The following is a 22,115-nucleotide window of genomic DNA, read 5'->3' on the forward strand; positions in this document are numbered from 1 at the left end:
CACTGACTCATATGCATTAGTTAATCCTGTCCCTCACAATCTGACTCTCATCCTCACCAACCCCTTGAGCTTGGTTTACCACCTCCTTTATCTATGCAGGAATTTACTTTATTCTGGGCCTTCTCCCATGCATTACTGCAAAGAGGGTTTTGCCCGTTGTGCTACGTGCCCTCATGCGATAAGCCCAGACCATCTCTCTTACCATCCTGATATCATCTAGTCGACTGGTAATTGCCATTTGAATGGTATCTTTGACCTCCCTATTGACCCTTTCCACAATTCCATTACTCCTTGGGTTGTATAGTGAGGTGCAATCATGTTTAATCCCATTCAGAAAACTCTGCATCTCATGTGAAGTCAACTGCATTTATTGTCAGTAATGATGTCTAATGGAACACCCTCTTCATACATCACTTCTTCCAACAGTACAACCATATGTTTGGTAGTGATTTAATTTGTGAACCTAACCACTGTCCACCTATTGTGTACATCCACAATCACCATGACATACCTCAGCTCTTCTCTCAGTTCTTTCATGGGTCCGATGAAGTCCTAAACACTGTATACCATGCTTTCCCTGGATCCTTTATGTGCCCTAAATCTGTCTGTGTTCATACTCTCAGGCGTTTCTCTCCCTCCTTGCATATACCACATTTACCTACCCACTCTGCTCATCCATCACAGGCCACCACCACTCGGCTTTCAACCTTTTCTTTGTTTTGGATTGGCCTAGGTGACCCTCATGTGCCATCCCTACAAGTGTCTGATGTAAACCCTGAGGAGGAGCAAATTGTTCCCCTATCATGATCACCATGCCTTCACAAACCGATAATTCATCCAGCATCAGACTCAAACCCCTTAACCAATTTCTGCGTGGAAATGGTATGGACACTACGAAGTTTCAACACAGCCAACACTGAAGCCACTGCACCTTCATTATCTTTTGTCAAAAGTACGAGACCATCCACCTCTCTCCAGTTCAAGGACATTCTGGACAATTCCTTCATCCCTGAATGTGTTCCGCCGTGTAATTACACTCTTGCAGGTGAGCGAGCAGCTGGTTTAGCTAACCTCGTGGAACCTTTACCTGGTCCAACTGGTAACAAGATCTTAATCAAAGGTTTGTGGTCGGTACATATAACAAATTTTGCACCTCACAAGTAAGTCCTAAAGTACTCTGCTCCAAATGCTGACGCAAGAGCGTCTTTCTCCGTTACAGAATAGTTTCTCTCAGCAGTGGTTAAGGTTCTAGATGCAAATTCCACATTTTCTCCTGTTTGTGGTGTACTTGTAAAAGTACAGCTCCAATACAGTGGCACTTGCATCAACGGTGAGAATAGACTTCAGCTTAGCGCCAAATTGTGTTAAAATGTCAGCTCTACAAATTTCTCTCTTGACACACTCAAAACACCTTTGTTGCTCCTTCTCCCACCTTTCTTTAGTAGAAGCCTTAAACACCCTGTCTTGTCTGAGACGTTCTGTACAAACTTTGCATAATATTCTATGAGGCCTGGGAAAGACTTCAACTGATCTCTCTCAGATGGTGTGGGTCAACTTTTTCACATTAAGCAAGTTTTTTTTAGAATTTCACACTGTCACTACTAATAGTATACCCTAGGTATTTCACCTGCTTCACCAGAAATGTACATTTATCCCACTTTAGCAATAATCTGGCCTTTTTTTCTGTGGAGAGCTTGCATAAGTATCATGTTATGCTGTTCAATGGAGGCCCCACATACCAATATGTCGTCTTCAAAGAAAGGGATGTTTGACATACTCTTGAATAGTTCACTCATCCTGCATTGGAATACACTTTCTGCCAAATACAAGCCAAATGGCAACTGTGTAAACTGAAATGTACCTCCCATGGTAATGAAGGCCAAAAGCGGTTTAGACTCTTCATGTATCTTGATCTGGTGGGAGGCATTCTTTAAATCCAATTTGGAGAAATGCCTCCCCCTTCCTAGAGCCAAAACCAATTCATTTATGTCCGGCAACAGGTATGTGTCCACCACCACATTCAGGTGAATAATAATAATGAATAATACTATAAAGATTATTAATAAGTATGCGAAAAACTGTTGTCGTAATTGTAGGCATAATGGGACAGATTTAAGAAAAGTTGAGCTTAACCCAGTGCAGCACCACTTGTCTTGCGCCCCTTAGTGCCCTCCTAATGCCACCATGTGAGCGCCGTATTTAAAATATGGTGCACCATGGCACAGGGTAGGGGACAATAGCATAAAAAATGTTTACTTAATTGAGGTACTGTTCAGGGTTAGCACCAAAACTTTGGCGCTAACCTGAACAGTACATAGGGGCCCATTGTAACCAATGGTGTGCCCCCTTTAAATGCCATTAAAAGTGCCACAAAAAATGGCAGAGGGAAATCTTTTAGATTTCCCTCTGCCATTTTTGCAGCCTCTTCAATGGGGGAACACCCCCCTTGCATACATTATGCCTGGCGCAAGCATGATGTTGAGCAAGGGGTAACAGACTGGCGCAATGCCTGCATTATGCCTTTTGTAAATCTGCGTGTTGATTTTGGCCTTGTTGGACCACGTTAGCATTAAAAAATGGCACTAATGTGGCGTAAGGAGGCGCGAGGCCCTCCTAAACCTGGGACAATGTTCGTAAAAGAACCACTGAAATGTAAGGACGCTGAGCATATTATTCACTTACTTAACTGGTGTGCGTGTCACTGTTGCAGTCCATGCAGGAAATGTTCTCAATAAATAACAAACATGCCATCTGGCATTAAATATGTATACATTATAGTCAAAGTGCGATATCTAAAAGGGTGTGTGTGTCACCCAAGGAACACATGCAGTCAAGTGCTTCAAAATGGCCACAGGCATGGACAGAAGGGTGTGCGTATCACCATTGTGAGCCCCAACTAAGTCAACTAGGCCCCACCCTGAACATATGTATGATGTATGCCTAAAAAAGGGTGTGCCTGTCACTGAGGCAACACGCGCAGCAAAGTGGTCTGAAACAACCACAAACACGGACAGAGTGGTGTGCGTATCAGCGCTGTGATTCGCAACCAAGATGGCAACCACACGCTGAACATACGTATGACATGCACGCATACACAGGAGTGCATTCATATGTGTTTCAAGGGACAGTGTGACTCACGCCACTGCTCGAGCCAAACATTTTGTTCGCTGATCTCAATGCCCAAATTATGAATGACCCCTGGATACAGTTACTAGCCATGGGATCCAAAGTCGACCTACTCCTACCTGCACTGCACTAGACTCAGTTGATCTGCTCAACTTTGTATGGACCTAAGTGAAGGCATGCAATGGGTTCCAGCTGCGAGTTGTAGATTTGCTGACTGGCTAACTCACCGCTGAATTTTTATGACGCTACTTCCTCTAAACCTTGACATGACTGAAGGTAAGCAACTGATATATTTATTTGGTTTCTTTCTTCTACGACTACACACAGCTATTCCTCCGCCAGTCAGGCTCCAACTGACATCCCTGGCGCGCTCAGTTATAACAGAGGTCTGGAACATGGTACGCTGCTAAGTTCCAGTTACAAAACATTTACATCATAACGGACTGCGTGTTGGGTAATCTCTGAATAATACCCTTTTTCTCAACATACCGCACATATCACTGGTCACGATAATCCTGTTTTTAGAAGTTAGGGGTGTTGCGACTACTGTGCAGCAGGTGCAGTGATGCCGGGCCCAGAGAATGTTGCATCTGAAGTCTGATTAATACTACATTTTATGAAGAGCAGCTGGGGGTGAATATAATTCTTTGCTCAGGGCCCATAGCACACTAGCTGCACAACTGTTAGAAGTGTTAGTACCATGTCTTGAAGAAATGGCAACCCTGCTGCTAAGTGCGGGTGTTTTTCCTTAAACTGGCAGGGTGGTAAAAAGTGTGGGCACTCTCCGACTGAAGTCATTGCCGCCCTCCTGAAAGCAGCAGCACTGCAAGTTTCCTTATAAAAAAGACCAGACACAGCACACGTTGAAGAAGGGAGGCCTTCCTCGCAGAGAAGGGTTCAAGCAAAGGCAGATGCAACACAGCCTTCACTTGTCCTTCAGAATATTGGAGATTTCACTTGATATGTAGTTCCTGGAAATGTCTACTCACCTTCCCTTGTCCCTGAGACTGAAAAATTGAGTTGCATAAATTGCATTATTGGGTATTCTATCTATAGCTCTTAGAATTTTGTTAAACTTCAAAGTGTTATTATCACCACAATCATCATCATTATTATCATTAGTGGTAGTAGTAGAAAACATTAAAATCCATTAATATATGTTAATATGTGTCAGCCATCCTTTGATGGAGTGGTTAGGGCTGGGCTTGAACTCGAGGCTGTAATGTGCCAAATAACGAGAAAAAGGCATGTTCAAGAGAGCTGAAGGCTGATGGGAGGGCCAAACTTGGCCTGCTTCTCTTCAGTAGCCATGGGGTTGTGCTGTTAGCTGACGCATTGAATTGAGTGTTGGAGCTGGGCTGGAACGCTAACACTCTTGTTGAATTGATGAAGGATGTAAAGTGGCAGATAAGATTGGGCATCAGAAGGCTCTTTGGACGGTGGACAGCTATGGAAGTGGCACTATGGTAAAAAAATGGCAATAACAAAGCAAAACCAGGAGAAAAGGGACGATATACCATCCATAGTGCCTCCATTCTGCTAGACTCTTAGCATTATGCTTCCTTGTTGCATCTGATGACCCTCTGATCTCAGTACCAGCACTTTTTTATATTCTATTTCCACACAGCCTTTTTTTTTTATCTCCCTTTACACTTTAGTGCTAAGCAAAGCTGATCATGGGCTGGGCAAGTCTCTTGCCGGATATTTGCCAGGGAAGTAGAAGCAACAGCTACTTATTACCAGCAATACCCTTTGCCTATCAAGAAGCATCCTCATGGTCACACGGGATTCCCCCGCTTGGTCTGTTGCAAGCGATCTATTGGTTTCTCCATCCCTTCTTGACAGCACTGCCCCTTCTCCTGCTATAGGTTACCCCCTACTACACCACATCTTTATGATTTTTATCCAAAAAAGAAAGCCTCAGCTCCAGACTATGCTTGTAGTAAGCAAATCATAGTAATGACGTCCAATTAGTATCAAGTTTGCATTTTTAGCTTGGTTCCCAAAGGACAGTTCACCTCAAACTAAATAACTTCTGTGCCTTGGACGAGATGATCTCGTCCAAGGCTACAGTTCCCCTGTGCACAGGGGAACTTGGGGGCGCGCTAGCGCGCCCCCCGTGCACCCCCCTCCCCCCCCAAGTCGGGGATGGAAGGGGAAGACCTTCCCCTTACACCCCCGACCCCCCCCCACCCCCCCCCGTGACGTCAGCGCGCGCAGCGCGCGCTGATGTGTCACAGGGGCCTCCCTAGTCGCGCTGGAAGCTCTGCTTCCAGCGCGATTGAAAAAGAAATGCAAAAGCATTTCTTTTTCAATCACTGGGAGGCCCGGAGGGGCTTCAAAGGGAAGGAAAAGTATTTCCTTCCCTTTGAAGTCCCTCCGAGGGTTTCAAAAGCCGGATTGCTTGCAATCCGGCTTTTGAAACCCCACTAGACACCAGGGATTTTTTTTTTTTTTTTGAAAGTGACAAAAGGGAGCGACCCCTTGGGCAAGGGTCGCTCCCAGGGGGGGCATTTTTTTGAGAAGGCCTTTTCTGCCCCCCCTGGGGGCAGAAACCTCTAGGCACCAGGGACCATTTTTTTGTTTTTTTGTTTTTGTTTCATTTTTTTTTTTTTTTGGTGGGGAGCGACCCCTTAGGCAAGGGTCGCTCCCCTTGGGGGAAAATTATATTTTGGCCATTTCTGCCCCCCCTTGGGGGCATATTGGCCTATTTTGATGAGGCCAATCTGCCCCCAAGGGGGGGTAGAAACCACTAGACACCAGGGATTTTTATTTTTTTTATTGTTATTGACAAAAGGGAGCGACGCCTTGGGCAAGGGTCGCTCCCAGGGGGGGCATATTTTCGGGAAGGCCTTTTCTGCCCCCCCGGGGGCAGAAACCTCTAGGCACCAGGGACCTTTTTTTTTTGTTTTTTGTTTTTTGTGTTATATTTTTTTTTTTTTTGGTGGGGAGCGACCCCTTAGGCAAGGGTCGCTCCCCTTGGGGGAAAATTATATTTTGGCCATATCTGCCCCCCTTGGGGCAGATTGGCCTATTTTGATGAGGCCAATCTGCCCCCAAGGGGGTAGAAACCACTAGACACCAGGGAGTTTTTTCTTTGCGTGAATTTCACGCAAAGGGAGCGACCCCTTAGGCAAGGGTCGCTCCCTGGGGGGGAGGGCAATTTATTTTAGGCCATTTCTGCCCCACCTGGGGGCAGATCGGCCTATTATTAGGCCGATCTGGCCCCAGGGGGGGAAGAAACCTCTAGGCGCCAGGGCAATTATTTTTTTTGTGTTTTTTTTTTTTTGTTGTTTCTTTTTTTAGAGATGGGGAGTGACCCATCAGGCAAGGGTCGCTCCCCTGGGGGGCAAATTGTATTTAGACCATTTCTGGCCAATTTTAGGTCAATCTGCCCCCAAGGGGGCAGAAACCACTAGGCACCGGGGATTTGTTTTTTGGCGCCAATGTCACGCAGGGGGAGCGACCCTGTAGGCAAGGGTCGCTCCCGGGGGGGGGGGGTGGGGGTTAGGGGGGCAAATTTATTTTAGGCCATTTCTGCCCCCCCCGGGGGACAGATCGGCCTATTATTAGGCAGAACTGCCCCCAGGGGGGGGCAGAACCCTCTAGGCGCCAGGGCAATTTTTTTTTTTTGTGTTTTTTTTTTTTGTTGTTTCTTTTTTTAGAGATGGGGAGCGACCCATCAGGCAAGGGTCGCTCCCCTGGGGGGGCAAATTGTATTTAGACCATTTCTGCCCCCCTGGGGGCAGATTGGCCAATTTTAGGTCAATCTGCCCCCAAGGGGGCAGAAACCACTAGGCACCGGGGATTTGTTTTTTTGGCGCCAATGTCACGCAGGGGGAGCGACCCCGTAGGCAAGGGTCGCTCCCGGGGGGGGGGGGGGGGGGGGTTGGGGGGGCAAATTTATTTTAGGCCATTTCTGCCCCCCCCGGGGGACAGATCGGCCTAATATTAGGCCGAACTGCCCCCAGGGGGGGCAGAACCCTCTAGGTGCCAGGGCAATTTTTTTTTTTGTGTTTTTTTTTGTTGTTGTTTCTTTTTTTAGAGATGGGGAGCGACCCATCAGGCAAGGGTCGCTCCCCTGGGGGGGCAAATTGTATTTAGACCATTTCTGCCCCCCTGGGGGCAGATTGGCCAATTTTAGGTCAATCTGCCCCCAAGGGGGGCAGAAACCACTAGGCACCGGGGATTTGTTTTTTGGGCGCCAATGTCACGCAGGGGGAGCGACCCCGTAGGCAAGGGTCGCTCCCGGGGGGGGGGGGGGGGGGGGGTTGGGGGGGGCAAATTTATTTTTAGGCCATTTCTGCCCCCCCGGGGAACAGATCGGCCTATTATTAGGCCGAACTGCCCCCCAGGGGGGGGCAGAACCCTCTAGGTGCCAGGGCAATTTTTTTTTTTGTTGTTTTTTTTTTTTTTGTTGTTGTTTCTTTTTTTAGAGATGGGGAGCGACCCATCAGGCAAGGGTCGCTCCCCTGGGGGGGGCAAATTGTATTTAGTACCATTTCTTCTGCCCCCCCTGGGGGCAGATTGGCCAATTTAGGTCAATCTGCCCCCAAGGGGGCAGAAACCACAAGGCCACCGGGGATTTGTTTTTTGGCGCCAATGTCACGCAGGGGGAGCGACCCCCGTAGGCAAGGGTCGCTCCCGGGGGGCCAAATTTATTTTAGGCCCATTTCTGCCCCCCCCGGGGGACAGATAGGCCTATTATTAGGCCCGAACTGCCCCCAGGGGGGGGCAGAACCCTCTAGGCGCCAGGGCAATTTTTTTTTTTGTGTTTTTTTTTTTTTGTTGTTTCTTTTTTTATAGATGGGGAGCGACCCATCAGGCAAGGGTCGCTCCCCTGGGGGGGGGCAAATTGTATTTAGACCATTTCTGCCCCCCTGGGGGCAGATTGGCCAATTTTTAGGTCAATCTGCCCCCAATGGGGCAGAAACCACTAGGCACCTGGGATTTGTTTTTTTGGCGCCAATGTCACGCAGGGGGAGCGACCCCGTAAGGCAAGGGTCGCTCCTGAGGGGGGGGGGGGTGGTTGGGGGGGCAAATTTATTTTAGGCCATTTCTGCCCCCCCAGGGGGCAGATCGGCCTATTATTAGGCCGATCTGCCCCCGGGGGGGGGGGCAGAAACTTCTAGGCGCCAGGGGAAATTTTTTTTTTCTTGTTTTTTTCTTAGAGATGGGGAGCGACCCATCAGGCAAAAGTCGCTCCCCTGGGGGACAAATTGTATTTAGGCCATTTCTGCCCCCCTTGGGGGCAGATTGGCTGAGTTTAGGTCAACCTGCCCCCAAGGGGGCAGAAACCACTAGGCACCGGGGATTTGTTTTTTGGCGCCAATGTCACGCAGGGGGAGCGACCCCGTAGGCAAGGGTCGCTCCCGGGGGGGGGGGTGGAGGTTGGGGGGAGAGAAATTTATTTTAGGCCATTTCTGCCCCCCCTGGGGGCAGATCGGCCTATTATTAGGGCGATCTGCCCCCGGGGGGGGCAGAAACCTCTAGGCGCCAGGGCAAATTTTGTTTTGTGTTTTTTTTTGTTTTTTTGTTTTTTTAGAGATGGGGAGTGACCCATCAGGCAAGGGTCGCTCCCCAGGAGGGCAAATTGTATTTAGACCATTTCTGCCCCCCTGGGGACAGATTGGCAGAGTTTAGGTCAATCTGCCCCCAAGGGGGCAGAAACCACTAGGCACCGGGGATTTGTTTTTTGGTGCCAATGTCACGCAGGGGGAGCGACCCCGTAGGCAAGGGTCGCTCCCGGGGAGGGTGGGGGCTGGGGGGGCTAATTTATTTTAGGGCATTTCTGCCCCCCCCCCCGGGGCCGGCTGAGCTACAGGCCAAACACCACAGGTAGGCACCTTGCAAAAAACACCTCTGTTTTCTGTGAAAAAATATGTTGTGTCCACGTTGTGTTTTGGGCCATTTCCTTTTGTGGGCGCTAGGCCTACCCACAGAAGTGAGGTACCATTTTTATCGAGAGACTTAGGGGAACGCTGGGTGGAAGGAAATTTGTGGCTCCTCTCAGATTCCACAACTTTCTGTCACCGAAATGAGAGGAAAAAGTGTTTTTTGGGCCAAATTTTGATGTTTGCAAAGGATTCTGGGTAACATATCCTGGTCAGAGCCCCGCAAGTCACCCCATCTTGGATTCCCCTGGGTTTCTAGTTTTCAAAAATGCACTGGTTTGCTAAGTTTCCTCAGGTGTCGGCTGAGCTACAGGCCAAAATCCACAGGTAGGTACTGCTTTTTATAAAAAAATGTGATGTGTCCACGTTGTGTTTTGGGCCCTTTCCTTTCGTGGGCGCTAGTCCTACCCACACAAGTGAGGTATCATTTTTATCGGGAGACATGGGGGAACGCTGGGTGGAAGAAAATTTGTGGCTCCTCTCAGATTCCAGAACTTTCTGCCACAGAAATGTGAGGGACATGGGTTTTTGTTAGCCAAATTTTGAGGTTTGCAAAGGATTCTGGGTAACAGAACCTGGTCCGAGCCCCGCAAGTCACCCCTCCTTGGATTCCCCTAGGTCTCTAGTTTTCAGAAATGCACAGGTTTGGTAGGTTTCCCTAGGTGCCGGCTGAGCTAGAGGCCAAAATCTATAGGTAGGCACTTCGCAAAAAACACCTCTGTTTTTTTCCAAAATTTAGGATGTGTCCACGTTGCGCTTTGGGGTGTTTCCTGTCGCCGGCGCTAGGCCTACCCACGCAAGTGAGGTATCATTTTTATCGGGAGACTTGGGGGAACGCTGGGTGGAAGGAAATTTGTAGCTCCTCTCAGATTCCAGAACTTTCTGCCACAGAAATGTGTTTTTTTAGCCAAATTTTTAGGTTTGCAAAGGATTCTGGGTAACAGAACCTGGTCCGAGCCCCGCAAGTCACCCGTCCTTGGATTCCCCTAGGCCTCTAGTTTTCAGAAATGCACAGGTTTGGTAGGTTTCCCTAGGTGCCGGCTGAGCTAGAGGCCAAAATCTACAGGTAGGCACTTCGCAAAAAACACCTCTGTTTTTTTCCAAAATTTAGGATGTGTCCACGTTGCGCTTTGGGGTGTTTCCTGTCGCCGGCGCTAGGCCTACCCACGCAAGTGAGGTATCATTTTTATCGGGAGACTTGGGGGAACGCTGGGTGGAAGGAAATTTGTAGCTCCTCTCAGATTCCAGAACTTTCTGCCACAGAAATGTGAGGGACATGTGTTTTTTTAGCCAAATTTTGAGGTTTGCAAAGGATTCTGGGTAACAGAACCTGGTCCGAGCCCCGCAAGTCACCCCTCCTTGGATTCCCCTAGGTCTCTAGTTTTCAGAAATGCACAGGTTTGGTAGGTTTCCCTAGGTGCCGGCTGAGCTAGAGGCCAAAATCTACAGGTAGGCACTTCGCAAAAAACACCTCTGTTTTTTTCCAAAATTTAGGATGTGTCCACGTTGCGCTTTGGGGTGTTTCCTGTCGCCGGCGCTAGGCCTACCCACGCAAGTGAGGTATCATTTTTATCGGGAGACTTGGGGGAACGCTGGGTGGAAGGAAATTTGTAGCTCCTCTCAGATTCCAGAACTTTCTGCCACAGAAATGTGAGGGACATGTGTTTTTTTAGCCAAATTTTGAGGTTTGCAAAGGATTCTGGGTAACAGAACCTGGTCAGAGCCCCGCAAGTCACCCCTCCTTGAATTCCCCTAGGTCTCTAGTTTTCAGAAATGCACAGGTTTGGTAGGTTTCCCTAGGTGCCGGCTGAGTTAGAGGCCAAAATCTACAGGTAGGCACTTCGCAAAAAACACCTCTGTTTTTTTCCAAAATTTAGGATGTGTCCACGTTGCGCTTTGGGGTGTTTCCTGTCGCCGGCGCTAGGCCTACCCATGCAAGTGAGGTATCATTTTTATCGGGAGACTTGGGGGAACGCTGGGTGGAAGGAAATTTGTAGCTCCTCTCAGATTCCAGAACTTTCTGCCACAGAAATGTGAGGGACATGTGTTTTTTTAGCTAAATTTTGAGGTTTGCAAAGGATTCTGGGTAACAGAACCTGGTCCGAGCCCCGCAAGTCACCCCTCCTTGGATTCCCCTAGGTCTTTAGTTTTCAGAAATGCACATGTTTGGTAGGTTTCCCTAGGTGCCGGCTGAGCTAGAGGCCAAAATCTACAGGTAGGCACTTCGCAAAAAACACCTCTGTTTTTTTCCAAAATTTAGGATGTGTCCACGTTGCGCTTTGGGGTGTTTCCTGTCGCCGGCGCTAGGCCTACCCACGCAAGTGAGGTATCATTTTTATCGGGAGACTTGGGGGAACGCTGGGTGGAAGGAAATTTGTAGCTCCTCTCAGATTCCAGAACTTTCTGCCACAGAAATGTGAGGGACATGTGTTTTTTTAGCCAAATTTTGAGGTTTGCAAAGGATTCTGGGTAACAGAACCTGGTCCGAGCCCCGCAAGTCACCCCTCCTTGGATTCCCCTAGGTCTCTAGTTTTCAGAAATGCACAGGTTTGGTAGGTTTCCCTAGGTGCCGGCTGAGCTAGAGGCCAAAATCTACAGGTAGGCACTTCGCAAAAAAACACCTCTGTTTTTTCCCAAAATTTAGGATGTGTCCACGTTGCGCTTTGGGGTGTTTCCTGTCGCCGGCGCTAGGCCTACCCACGCAAGTGAGGTATCATTTTTATCGGGAGACTTGGGGGAACGCTGGGTGGAAGGAAATTTGTAGCTCCTCTCAGATTCCAGAACTTTCTGCCACAGAAATGTGAGGGACATGTGTTTTTTTAGCCAAATTTTGAGGTTTGCAAAGGATTCTGGGTAACAGAACCTGGTCCGAGCCCCGCAAGTCACCCCTCCTTGGATTCCCCTAGGTCTCTAGTTTTCAGAAATGCACAGGTTTGGTAGGTTTCCCTAGGTGCCGGCTGAGCTAGAGGCCAAAATCTACAGGTAGGCACTTTGCAAAAAAACACCTCTGTTTTTTTCCAAAATTTAGGATGTGTCCACGTTGCGCTTTGGGGTGTTTCCTGTCGCCGGCGCTAGGCCTACCCACGCAAGTGAGGTATCATTTTTATCGGGAGACTTGGGGGAACGCTGGGTGGAAGGAAATTTGTAGCTCCTCTCAGATTCCAGAACTTTCTGCCACAGAAATGTGTTTTTTTAGCCAAATTTTTAGGTTTGCAAAGGATTCTGGGTAACAGAACCTGGTCCGAGCCCCGCAAGTCACCCCTCCTTGGATTCCCCTAGGCCTCTAGTTTTCAGAAATGCACAGGTTTGGTAGGTTTCCCTAGGTGCCGGCTGAGCTAGAGGCCAAAATCTACAGGTAGGCACTTCGCAAAAAACACCTCTGTTTTTTTCCAAAATTTAGGATGTGTCCACGTTGCGCTTTGGGGTGTTTCCTGTCGCCGGCGCTAGGCCTACCCACGCAAGTGAGGTATCATTTTTATCGGGAGACTTGGGGGAACGCTGGGTGGAAGGAAATTTGTAGCTCCTCTCAGATTCCAGAACTTTCTGCCACAGAAATGTGAGGGACATGTGTTTTTTTAGCCAAATTTTGAGGTTTGCAAAGGATTCTGGGTAACAGAACCTGGTCAGAGCCCCGCAAGTCACCCCTCCTTGAATTCCCCTAGGTCTCTAGTTTTCAGAAATGCACAGGTTTGGTAGGTTTCCCTAGGTGCCGGCTGAGTTAGAGGCCAAAATCTACAGGTAGGCACTTCGCAAAAAACACCTCTGTTTTTTTCCAAAATTTAGGATGTGTCCACGTTGCGCTTTGGGGTGTTTCCTGTCGCCGGCGCTAGGCCTACCCATGCAAGTGAGGTATCATTTTTATCGGGAGACTTGGGGGAACGCTGGGTGGAAGGAAATTTGTAGCTCCTCTCAGATTCCAGAACTTTCTGCCACAGAAATGTGAGGGACATGTGTTTTTTTAGCTAAATTTTGAGGTTTGCAAAGGATTCTGGGTAACAGAACCTGGTCCGAGCCCCGCAAGTCACCCCTCCTTGGATTCCCCTAGGTCTTTAGTTTTCAGAAATGCACAGGTTTGGTAGGTTTCCCTAGGTGCCGGCTGAGCTAGAGGCCAAAATCTACAGGTAGGCACTTCGCAAAAAACACCTCTGTTTTTTTCCAAAATTTAGGATGTGTCCACGTTGCGCTTTGGGGTGTTTCCTGTCGCCGGCGCTAGGCCTACCCACGCAAGTGAGGTATCATTTTTATCGGGAGACTTGGGGGAACGGTGGGTGGAAGGAAATTTGTAGCTCCTCTCAGATTCCAGAACTTTCTGCCACAGAAATGTGAGGGACATGTGTTTTTTTAGCCAAATTTTGAGGTTTGCAAAGGATTCTGGGTAACAGAACCTGGTCCGAGCCCCGCAAGTCACCCCTCCTTGGATTCCCCTAGGTCTCTAGTTTTCAGAAATGCACAGGTTTGGTAGGTTTCCCTAGGTGCCGGCTGAGCTAGAGGCCAAAATCTACAGGTAGGCACTTCGCAAAAAAACACCTCTGTTTTTTCCCAAAATTTAGGATGTGTCCACGTTGCGCTTTGGGGTGTTTCCTGTCGCCGGCGCTAGGCCTACCCACGCAAGTGAGGTATCATTTTTATCGGGAGACTTGGGGGAACGCTGGGTGGAAGGAAATTTGTAGCTCCTCTCAGATTCCAGAACTTTCTGCCACAGAAATGTGAGGGACATGTGTTTTTTTAGCCAAATTTTGAGGTTTGCAAAGGATTCTGGGTAACAGAACCTGGTCCGAGCCCCGCAAGTCACCCCTCCTTGGATTCCCCTAGGTCTCTAGTTTTCAGAAATGCACAGGTTTGGTAGGTTTCCCTAGGTGCCGGCTGAGCTAGAGGCCAAAATCTACAGGTAGGCACTTCGCAAAAAACACCTCTGTTTTTTTCCAAAATTTAGGATGTGTTCACGTTGCGCTTTGGGGTGTTTCCTGTCGCCGGCGCTAGGCCTACCCACGCAAGTGAGGTATCATTTTTATCGGGAGACTTGGGGGAACGCTGGGTGGAAGGAAATTTGTAGCTCCTCTCAGATTCCAGAACTTTCTGCCACAGAAATGTGAGGGACATGTGTTTTTTTAGCCAAATTTTGAGGTTTGCAAAGGATTCTGGGTAACAGAACCTGGTCCGAGCCCCGCAAGTCACCCCTCCTTGGATTCCCCTAGGTCTCTAGTTTTCAGAAATGCACAGGTTTGGTAGGTTTCCCTAGGTGCCGGCTGAGCTAAAGGCCAAAATCTACAGGTAGGCACTTCGCAAAAAACACCTCTGTTTTCTCCCCAAATTTTGGATGTGTCCACGTTGCGCTTTGGGGCGTTTCCTGTCGCGGGCGCTAGGCCTACCCACGCAAGTGAGGTATCATTTTTATCAGGAGACTTGGGGGAACATAGATTAGCAAAACAAGTGCTATTGCCCCTTGTCTTTCTCTACATTTTTTCCTTCCAAATATAGGAGAGTGTGTAAAAAAGACATCTATTTGAGAAATTCCCTATAATTCACATGCTTGTATGGTCACCCCGGAATTCAGAGATGTGCAAATAACCACTGCTCCTCAGCACCTTATCTTGTGCCCTTTTTGGAAATGCAAAGGTTTTCTTGATAGCAATTTTTTACTCTTTATATTTCAGCAAATGATTTGCTGTATACCCGGTATAGAATGAAAACGCACTGCAGGGTGCAGCTCATTTATTGGCTCTGGGTTCCTCGGGTTCTTGATGAACCTACAAGCCCTATATATCCCCGCAACCAGAGGAGTCCAGCAGACGTAACGGTATATTGCTTTCCATAATCTGACATTGCAGGGAAAAGTTACAGAGTAAAACGTAGAGAAAAATTGATGTTTTTTTCACCTCAATTTCAATATTTTTCTTTTTCAGCTGTTATTTTCTGTACGAAACCCTTGTAGGATCTACACAAATGACCCCTTGCTGAATTCAGAATTTTGTCTACTTTTCAGAAATGGTTAGGTGTCTGGGATCCAGCATTGGTTTCATGCCCATTCCTGTCACTGACTGGAAGGAGGCTGAAAGCACAAAAAATTGCAAAAATGGGGTATGCCCCAGTAAAATGCCAAAATTGTGTTGAAAAATTGGGTTTTCTGATTCAAGTCTGCCTGTTCCTGAAAGCTAGGAAGCTGCTGAGTTTAGCACTACAAACCCTTTGTTGATGCCATTTTCAGGGGGAAATCCACAAGCCTTCTTCTGCAGCCACTTTTTCCATTTTTTTTTAAAAAAACGAAATTTTCACTGTATTTTGGCCAATTTCTTGGCCTCCTTCAAGGGAACCCACAAAGTCTGGGTACCTCTAGAATCCCTAGGATGTTGGAAAAAAGGACGCAAATTTGGCTTGGTTAGCTTATGTGGACAAAAAGTTATGAGGGCCTAAGCGCGAACTGCCCCAAATAGGCAAAAAAAGGCCTGGCACAGGAGGGGGAAAAGGCCTGGCAGCGAAGGGGTTAAAAAGAACCAGTGCTTAATTTGAGCAAGCCGTTGCCAGTGGGGTCTACTGGAACTAATATTTGGGGACCGGCACTTATTTTTCCTCAACTGATATTGACAGAGAGCAAGAGAGGGAAAACACGCAGAAAGGAAAGGAGAAAGAGAAAAACATAAAACTCGTCATAACAGGAGAAAGCCGGGGTCAGCAAGATTGAGATAAGGAGGCACGTAGAGTATGCTCGTGAATAAAAGAGACCTGAAATTAATTCAAGACTACAAGCCTTGGTATTCGACCACTGACATTTAATAGCACTGGCATGGGCTTCTGAGCAGAGCTTTGGGCATCAGCATCCATTCTTTTACTAATTAAGCACTGGAGCGAACATCTCCCATTAAAATATATAACAGCAACAATATCCACCACTACACATCACTCACAAAGACCACTATAGGCAAAACATCTCATTATGTGGGTAGCTGTAAATTTATTGCAAACCTTATTAGTCACCAGTTAGAAAAAAACAGCAACACAACACATCTTATTAAGTCACTGGAGAACTCATTAGATGCAACATTTTTCTTACATACAATATAACATCATATTGTGGTCAATTACATTGTTACTTAAAGCTAAGTCCACTATGCGAGACCTCATGCAACCACAAAAAACACAATTAATAGAATATCCATCATAGTTCTATTCAAAACGTATCCCAGACACTCCAATACCCCCTAACGACTAATGAGGCACTGCATCATAAGTGCAAGCAATATAATGAACAGAACATCACATGTGGGAACGGTCTCAGGAGTCCCAGGGTAGACAGGACCTACTGGGCTCAGGTTGTGACAATCAGAGCTTATTATTCCTGGTGACTTTGGACATAACTGTACAATTAAATCAAAAGCTGAGCACCAGGTGCACCCCGTTGGCACTTGACCCTCAGTCGACGATCCTAAGGTTACACAGAGAGATGGGGTGGGGTTAAACTCAGAGCTAAAAAAAAAAACACCCACTAGAAATTATTAACACGGTATGTAGTTGATGCTTTGCATGGAAAGAGAAAGTACCTTCCTATTCAGACACTACAGAACAGTGAGCTATGAAGCCTGTTCTGGACAGTTCACCCTTTTACCTTATTTCACTGATACCAAACCAGCTTTGTTAAGGTGGAGTAGAAGTCTCCAGTCAAGGAAGTCCCAAAACAAGTAAACAAAGAGAGAAAACGGCACCCTACATAAATATCTGTTAACCTGTGAGCTGGCTCACTCAGTGAAAAATGGACTGTAATTGGCAAATAAAACTCCCTACGCTCCAAAGGGGCCCTCCACACCAACTTCCTTGTTGACACTTGCTTAGACCTGACCACCTAAAAATAATCAGTGGAATGTCAAGGAGGATCCCTGCAATTCAGATTGCTATCTGAATCTTTCTCTAAACTCCACTCTAGATACCACTGGGATGTAGGAAAATAAAATGATTCCAGTGTGTGCATGGCCAAATGTGTCATACGCACCCCACCTACACCCGCTATGCACAAAAGTAAAATATACACCTGCGAAATCAATGTAATACATATATGGACAAATAACCCGGTTTCAGGGGACTGGCAGACCAATTTAAAAATGTGGGAGGGATGTGTAATTGATGCTCCCTGGCAGAGAGAATAAAAGGCCTGTCTTGCCACTGCAATCTTATCGCTGCTGCTTCTGCCATTAAATAGTGTGGACTTGGTGTGCCCTCCCCAGGACACACAGACCACTCTTGGTCGCTGTGCCGATAACAAAAAAGCCTCCAACGCATCTGCATGATTGTAGTGTGTGCCAAGGTAAAGGGTCAACAATCTGCAGAGCTTACTCTGATGAATCTGAATCAGGGACACAGGCCCCTTACAGTCCTGCGCGGGACCTCCACTGTTCCACCATCACACAGATATTATACACAGCTCCGACAGCCCATCTAGCCAGCGGCACACCAGCATCATGCTCAGAATGTCTCTAACCACTGGCCACCAGGCAAGATATTGATTGAGATGTGAATCATGAACAATTTTTTTAACCATTTAAAGAATCTCAAAGTGGCCTGGGAGGGTGACCTCGGGGAATTAGAGTTCTTTCCAACTCTTTGGTCTTGTTCACAGCTACAGGGACACTGAAAGGAGATCTTGGGATGCATGCCTCGAGTAACATGACTGAACCTGAATGACTCTGTTTATAAACATATGGGACGAAGATGCCGCTCCTAAATATTAGAAAAGAAGGCCGGCCCTGGGTCTAATTGTAGCAAAACAAAACATTTCCTGAAAATAGGATATAGGTGAATTGCCAGCCCTTAGTGACATGGGGGGAAGGACATGGGCTGAGCCCTGGTAGCCAAAAAACAGTATATGAGGGCGGGGTTGCCCAAAGCAATGGGAGAAAATATGGCGAACACCGGCAGATTATCGGAATTACTGAGCATCCATGGACATAGGTGCGCTGCATTGCATCCCAGCAGGAAGGCCTCAAAGAACAGAAGGAACAGGCAGCAGACAACGTGTAGGGCATGACCCACACGACTGCTGGGGAGAGGTACATTTATATCACGCTCCCTCCCAAATACGTACTGTCCCTGGTTGTGAGAGACTGTTTTTCTTCTTTATGCATAAACGGCACTACGAAGATATTTAAAAAAAACACTATCCTTCCCTCACTACTAAAAGCCCCTTTCTACTCTTTAAACTACCTCTCATTAAATCATCTTATCCACTTCCTCACTTAAGTGACATAACCTTAAAAAGTAATATATATATATATATATATATATATATATATATATATATATATATATATATATATGCAAAAAAGAATAGAGAACTCTGGGTAGTTTAGGTGGAGAGTAGCTCCAATAAGGAGCACCCTGCAACACCAGCGACACTCTAGATTTGCTCACCTCAAATGTCTGTTTATCTAGCAAAGTTTTTAAACATCGGATCAGCACAGTGCTATCCACGCCGAGCTAGATAGGGACAAAGTCTTTTGCCATTTATACACCACATTTTTTTTTTACCAATTCAAAGCTGTAATCTGGGCCTGGAGTGGTAAATGGCTTTTGTAATTTTACAGCTCGGCAAGGTTGATACTGTGTCAAAACTATGCTTAAAGACTTTGCTGTACAAATGGCAAAAACCTTTGTCACTATCTAGCTTGCCGTGGATAGCACTGTGCTGATCCAATGCTTAAAAACTTTGCTAGATAAACAGACATTTGAAGTGAGCAAATCTAGAGTGTCACTGGTGTTGCAGGGTGCTCCTTACTAGAGCTGCTCTCCACGTAAACTTGGGAACTACCCAGAGTTCTTTATTCTTTTTTGCATAATTTATGCGTCACTCTATTATGCGCACCATAAAAACCATACCTGCGAGGTAAAGTACCAAGATGTTAAGGTAGTGAAAACCCACTCTCAAAATACTTACCTCAGTGCAATGCCTGTGATGCACTTACCTGAGATGCAACCACTGCAATGCAATGGTAACACTCCAGGGCCCATATTTATAAATTTTTTAGCGCTGCATTTGCGTACTTTGTTGACACAGAAGCGGCACAGACTTACAAAATATAATTGTATTTTGTAAGTTTGCGCCACTTTTGCGTCACAAAATGACGCAAATGTGGTGCTAAAAAAGTATAAATTTGGGCCCAGGTTTGAGCAACAGTACAGACCACGTGTGAGTAGCCGAGAGAAAATGGGACATTTGTTAGCAAGGAAACTGAGTCTGACTCATACTGGGTTTTATTGAGTCTCTTTTAAGAAATATGTAATGTCACACCTGAGGTCGTCTGCTATGATTCCTTAACAATGTATTCCACCAAGGCCACCACTTTCCAAAAGTCGTGTGAGAGTATTTTGAATGTCATTTAAATCCTGCAATGCTTTGACCCGAGTGTTTGATCAAGTGTGCCTTTAAACAACACTTGCACGGACCTCGCTCCAGATTCATTGGAGAAGTGCCACTAAAGCTTAGAGTCAAGTGGTCGTCAAATACTAACGGGTTAAACAAACCTTACTGCTCCACTGAGTTAATAAATGCACTGCTTACCACTATAGTTGGCAAAAAGCATGGTGGAAAAACGCCAAGCGCCCCGAATGGTAAGTGAATTCATATGAATCAACATTTAGCTGTTTTCTCTATTTCTAATCCCTGTGCACAGCAGTTACTATCGCATTCATTCCACGAGACATATTTTAGCTCCCTGGAAAGGATGAAACGTTGACTTGCCCCCGGCATGGACAAACTCGTGACCAGAAGGTCACCCACAGATGTCAGCAGCGAGCGATTAACCCATTAAGCGAGTTACCACAGTGCCAGAGGGCGCTACTTCAGAAAGTCTGTTGGGAGGGCAGATTCAGTTCGATGTCAGAAGCAAGTGCCTGACATTGTTACTCGCCCTGTCCCAGCCCTGTTGGTCCTTGGGTCTAACCCTAACAGGACGGCAGATGCGCCCGCAGCGGGGTTGTTGAAGAGGAAGTAAAGGGCATGATGGGTAACGTAATTAACGTCAGCGTGTAAATGATTAGAGCGGTGGGAGTTGGCACGGCACAGAGGACGGGGGACAGCGGACAAAGCCCTGGGCCTCTGGCCACATCTCAGCTGGTACAGACAGTTCCGAGGGCCCGGCTGCTCTCTGCCCAGATCACTGAACAATGGGTGGGAGTGACGTGCAGGGTGCAGACGCAATATTCAGTAAACACTGAAATCAGCGTAGGCTGGCGGCACTGACGCACAGGCGCCGCAGAAGGACCCGGGGTCCCTTCCTGTAGAGGTGAGATCAGGTCTGTAGCAGGTAATGTATATTTAAGAGGCACGTCCAGTCATCTGCAGGAGCATAGAAGGGAACCGTGAAAGGTCGGTTCTCCCCATGAAAAAATTATGTGAAGACATTGCAATATGCTGGAATTTAAAAACCATGTGAAACATTTTATAGGGACTTACTATTACTGTTTAATTGTGCATTTTGATATTACCCAAAGGTGCTAGAGTACTTTATAAAAGACATAAGTTGCACATGGATAGTTACAAAGGATTCCGCAATTACAAAATATATTTGCATAAGATCTAGAATTACAGAATGGTAAACCATTACAGAAATAACGAAAATAAGTTGTTCAAGAAATGTACACAGCAGTGGAAAGATTGCAATATTCTAATAAAGTGAAGGTAGCGTAATTTCTGTGCCAAGAGCTGAGGGAACATGTCCTCAGTGGGAGGACTAGCTGCAATGTCTTAGCTAGAATGTTACTGAATGAGGAGGGCTGTCAGTTCTGTATGATGGTCTGTTCTACCACAAACAATATTTGGGGAAAGTAACTGACTAATTGAGATAAATTGTGCACTTTAAAGGACAATGGGCCTAAAACATTTGTCAAGACTGTATCAAATGTGAGGGCGACCCACTCTGAATGGGGAGGGGGACCTGCATCAACATCTCATGCACCGCTCAATGGGCGTAAACTGAAAAACGTTAGAGGAGGTTTGGAGGTCTGGCCCATTGAAAAGTTGTACAACGCAATACATATAATGTTTTTAAAGCATGTTACAACAGTAGCATGTGATAAGTGAACTTAATTTAAATACACTTTTGTAGTTGGTCATTAAAGATCAGTTCTGTAAAATAGTAATAGGATTTTTTAAACACATATTGGGCCTGGAGCATTGGTTAACACTGGAAAGAACGTAAATAAAACTTTACAAGGACTTTAGGGCAGGAAGTACCTTGGGCCAATGATGGTATTCTGTATAAAGGGGTGTATAGACTGCTTAGATGAAGTGTGAAGTGTTTAATTTGCGAAGAAAGAGTCCCGGTGCATGAAGCTCGGTTCAGAAGAAGAGGTCGGTGCATTTAAATGTCTTTGCATGAAAATCCAAGGCCTCCCTAGTCTTAAAACCAGCTGGTGCTTCTTTAATTCCCAAGCAGAGTATCCATGCCCCTTCATCTCACTCTTGTAGGCTCCTGCTTTCCTCTTTTGTGTCGTTTTTGTCTTTCGCTTTTCGCCATCTTTACTCTTTGGTTTTTTTTCCCTCTCTTGCTCTTGGTTAATGTCTGATGCAGAAAAATAAGTGCTGGTGCCCACAAGTAAGTGATGCTGCCCCCACCAGCAACTACCGGCTCAAATAAAACATTGAATATGTTATAGGAAGCCATTAGATCACCTCCTTTTTGTAAACAGCACCTCTAAATATTATAGCAGCACCTCCCTGGACAGTCTAACACATCTCACAGGAGTTATTCCCCATGTGACAGATGATTTGGCTTTGTTGGTATAGATGGCAGCTAAACTTTTTGTCAGCAATTGGTTGGCTGTTGCTAAATTAATCCAACTTGTCTTTCAATAAAGTTATGACAATTATTTTCACCAAATCAAACATTTGTCGCTTGCTTCATTCGTTCAGTTATGCTGGATGTTTCACGTTCTGGAGGCATAATAAAGTTGCCCAAATCATTCCTCATAATATGGGCCTAATTACGAGTGAGTTGGGAGAGATGGTCCTACTTATCAGGCCTCATAAATGATGCTTACCTAGGGCACATTATTATTAGGTGCAATAAATAAATAGCTCATATTACATGTTAACAGGGAATAACATTCAAA

The 22,115-nt window shown here is 46.4% G+C and overlaps 1 protein-coding gene across 1 annotated transcript in view; it reads left to right on the forward strand.

The window, feature by feature from the left end:
* The first annotated feature begins 879 nt into the window (after window positions 1-879).
* LOC138246949 (uncharacterized) overlaps window positions 880-22,115 on the forward strand; it is a 70,360-nt gene continuing 49,124 nt past the window's right edge. Inside the window, exon 1 of the mRNA XM_069201696.1 lies at window positions 880-1,160. Within this exon, the coding sequence (XP_069057797.1) occupies window positions 880-1,160 (281 nt within the window). The remainder of the gene's footprint in view (window positions 1,161-22,115) is intronic.

Source organism: Pleurodeles waltl, chromosome 7 (genome assembly GCF_031143425.1).
Source record: "Pleurodeles waltl isolate 20211129_DDA chromosome 7, aPleWal1.hap1.20221129, whole genome shotgun sequence".
Lineage (NCBI taxonomy): Eukaryota > Metazoa > Chordata > Amphibia > Caudata > Salamandridae > Pleurodeles > Pleurodeles waltl.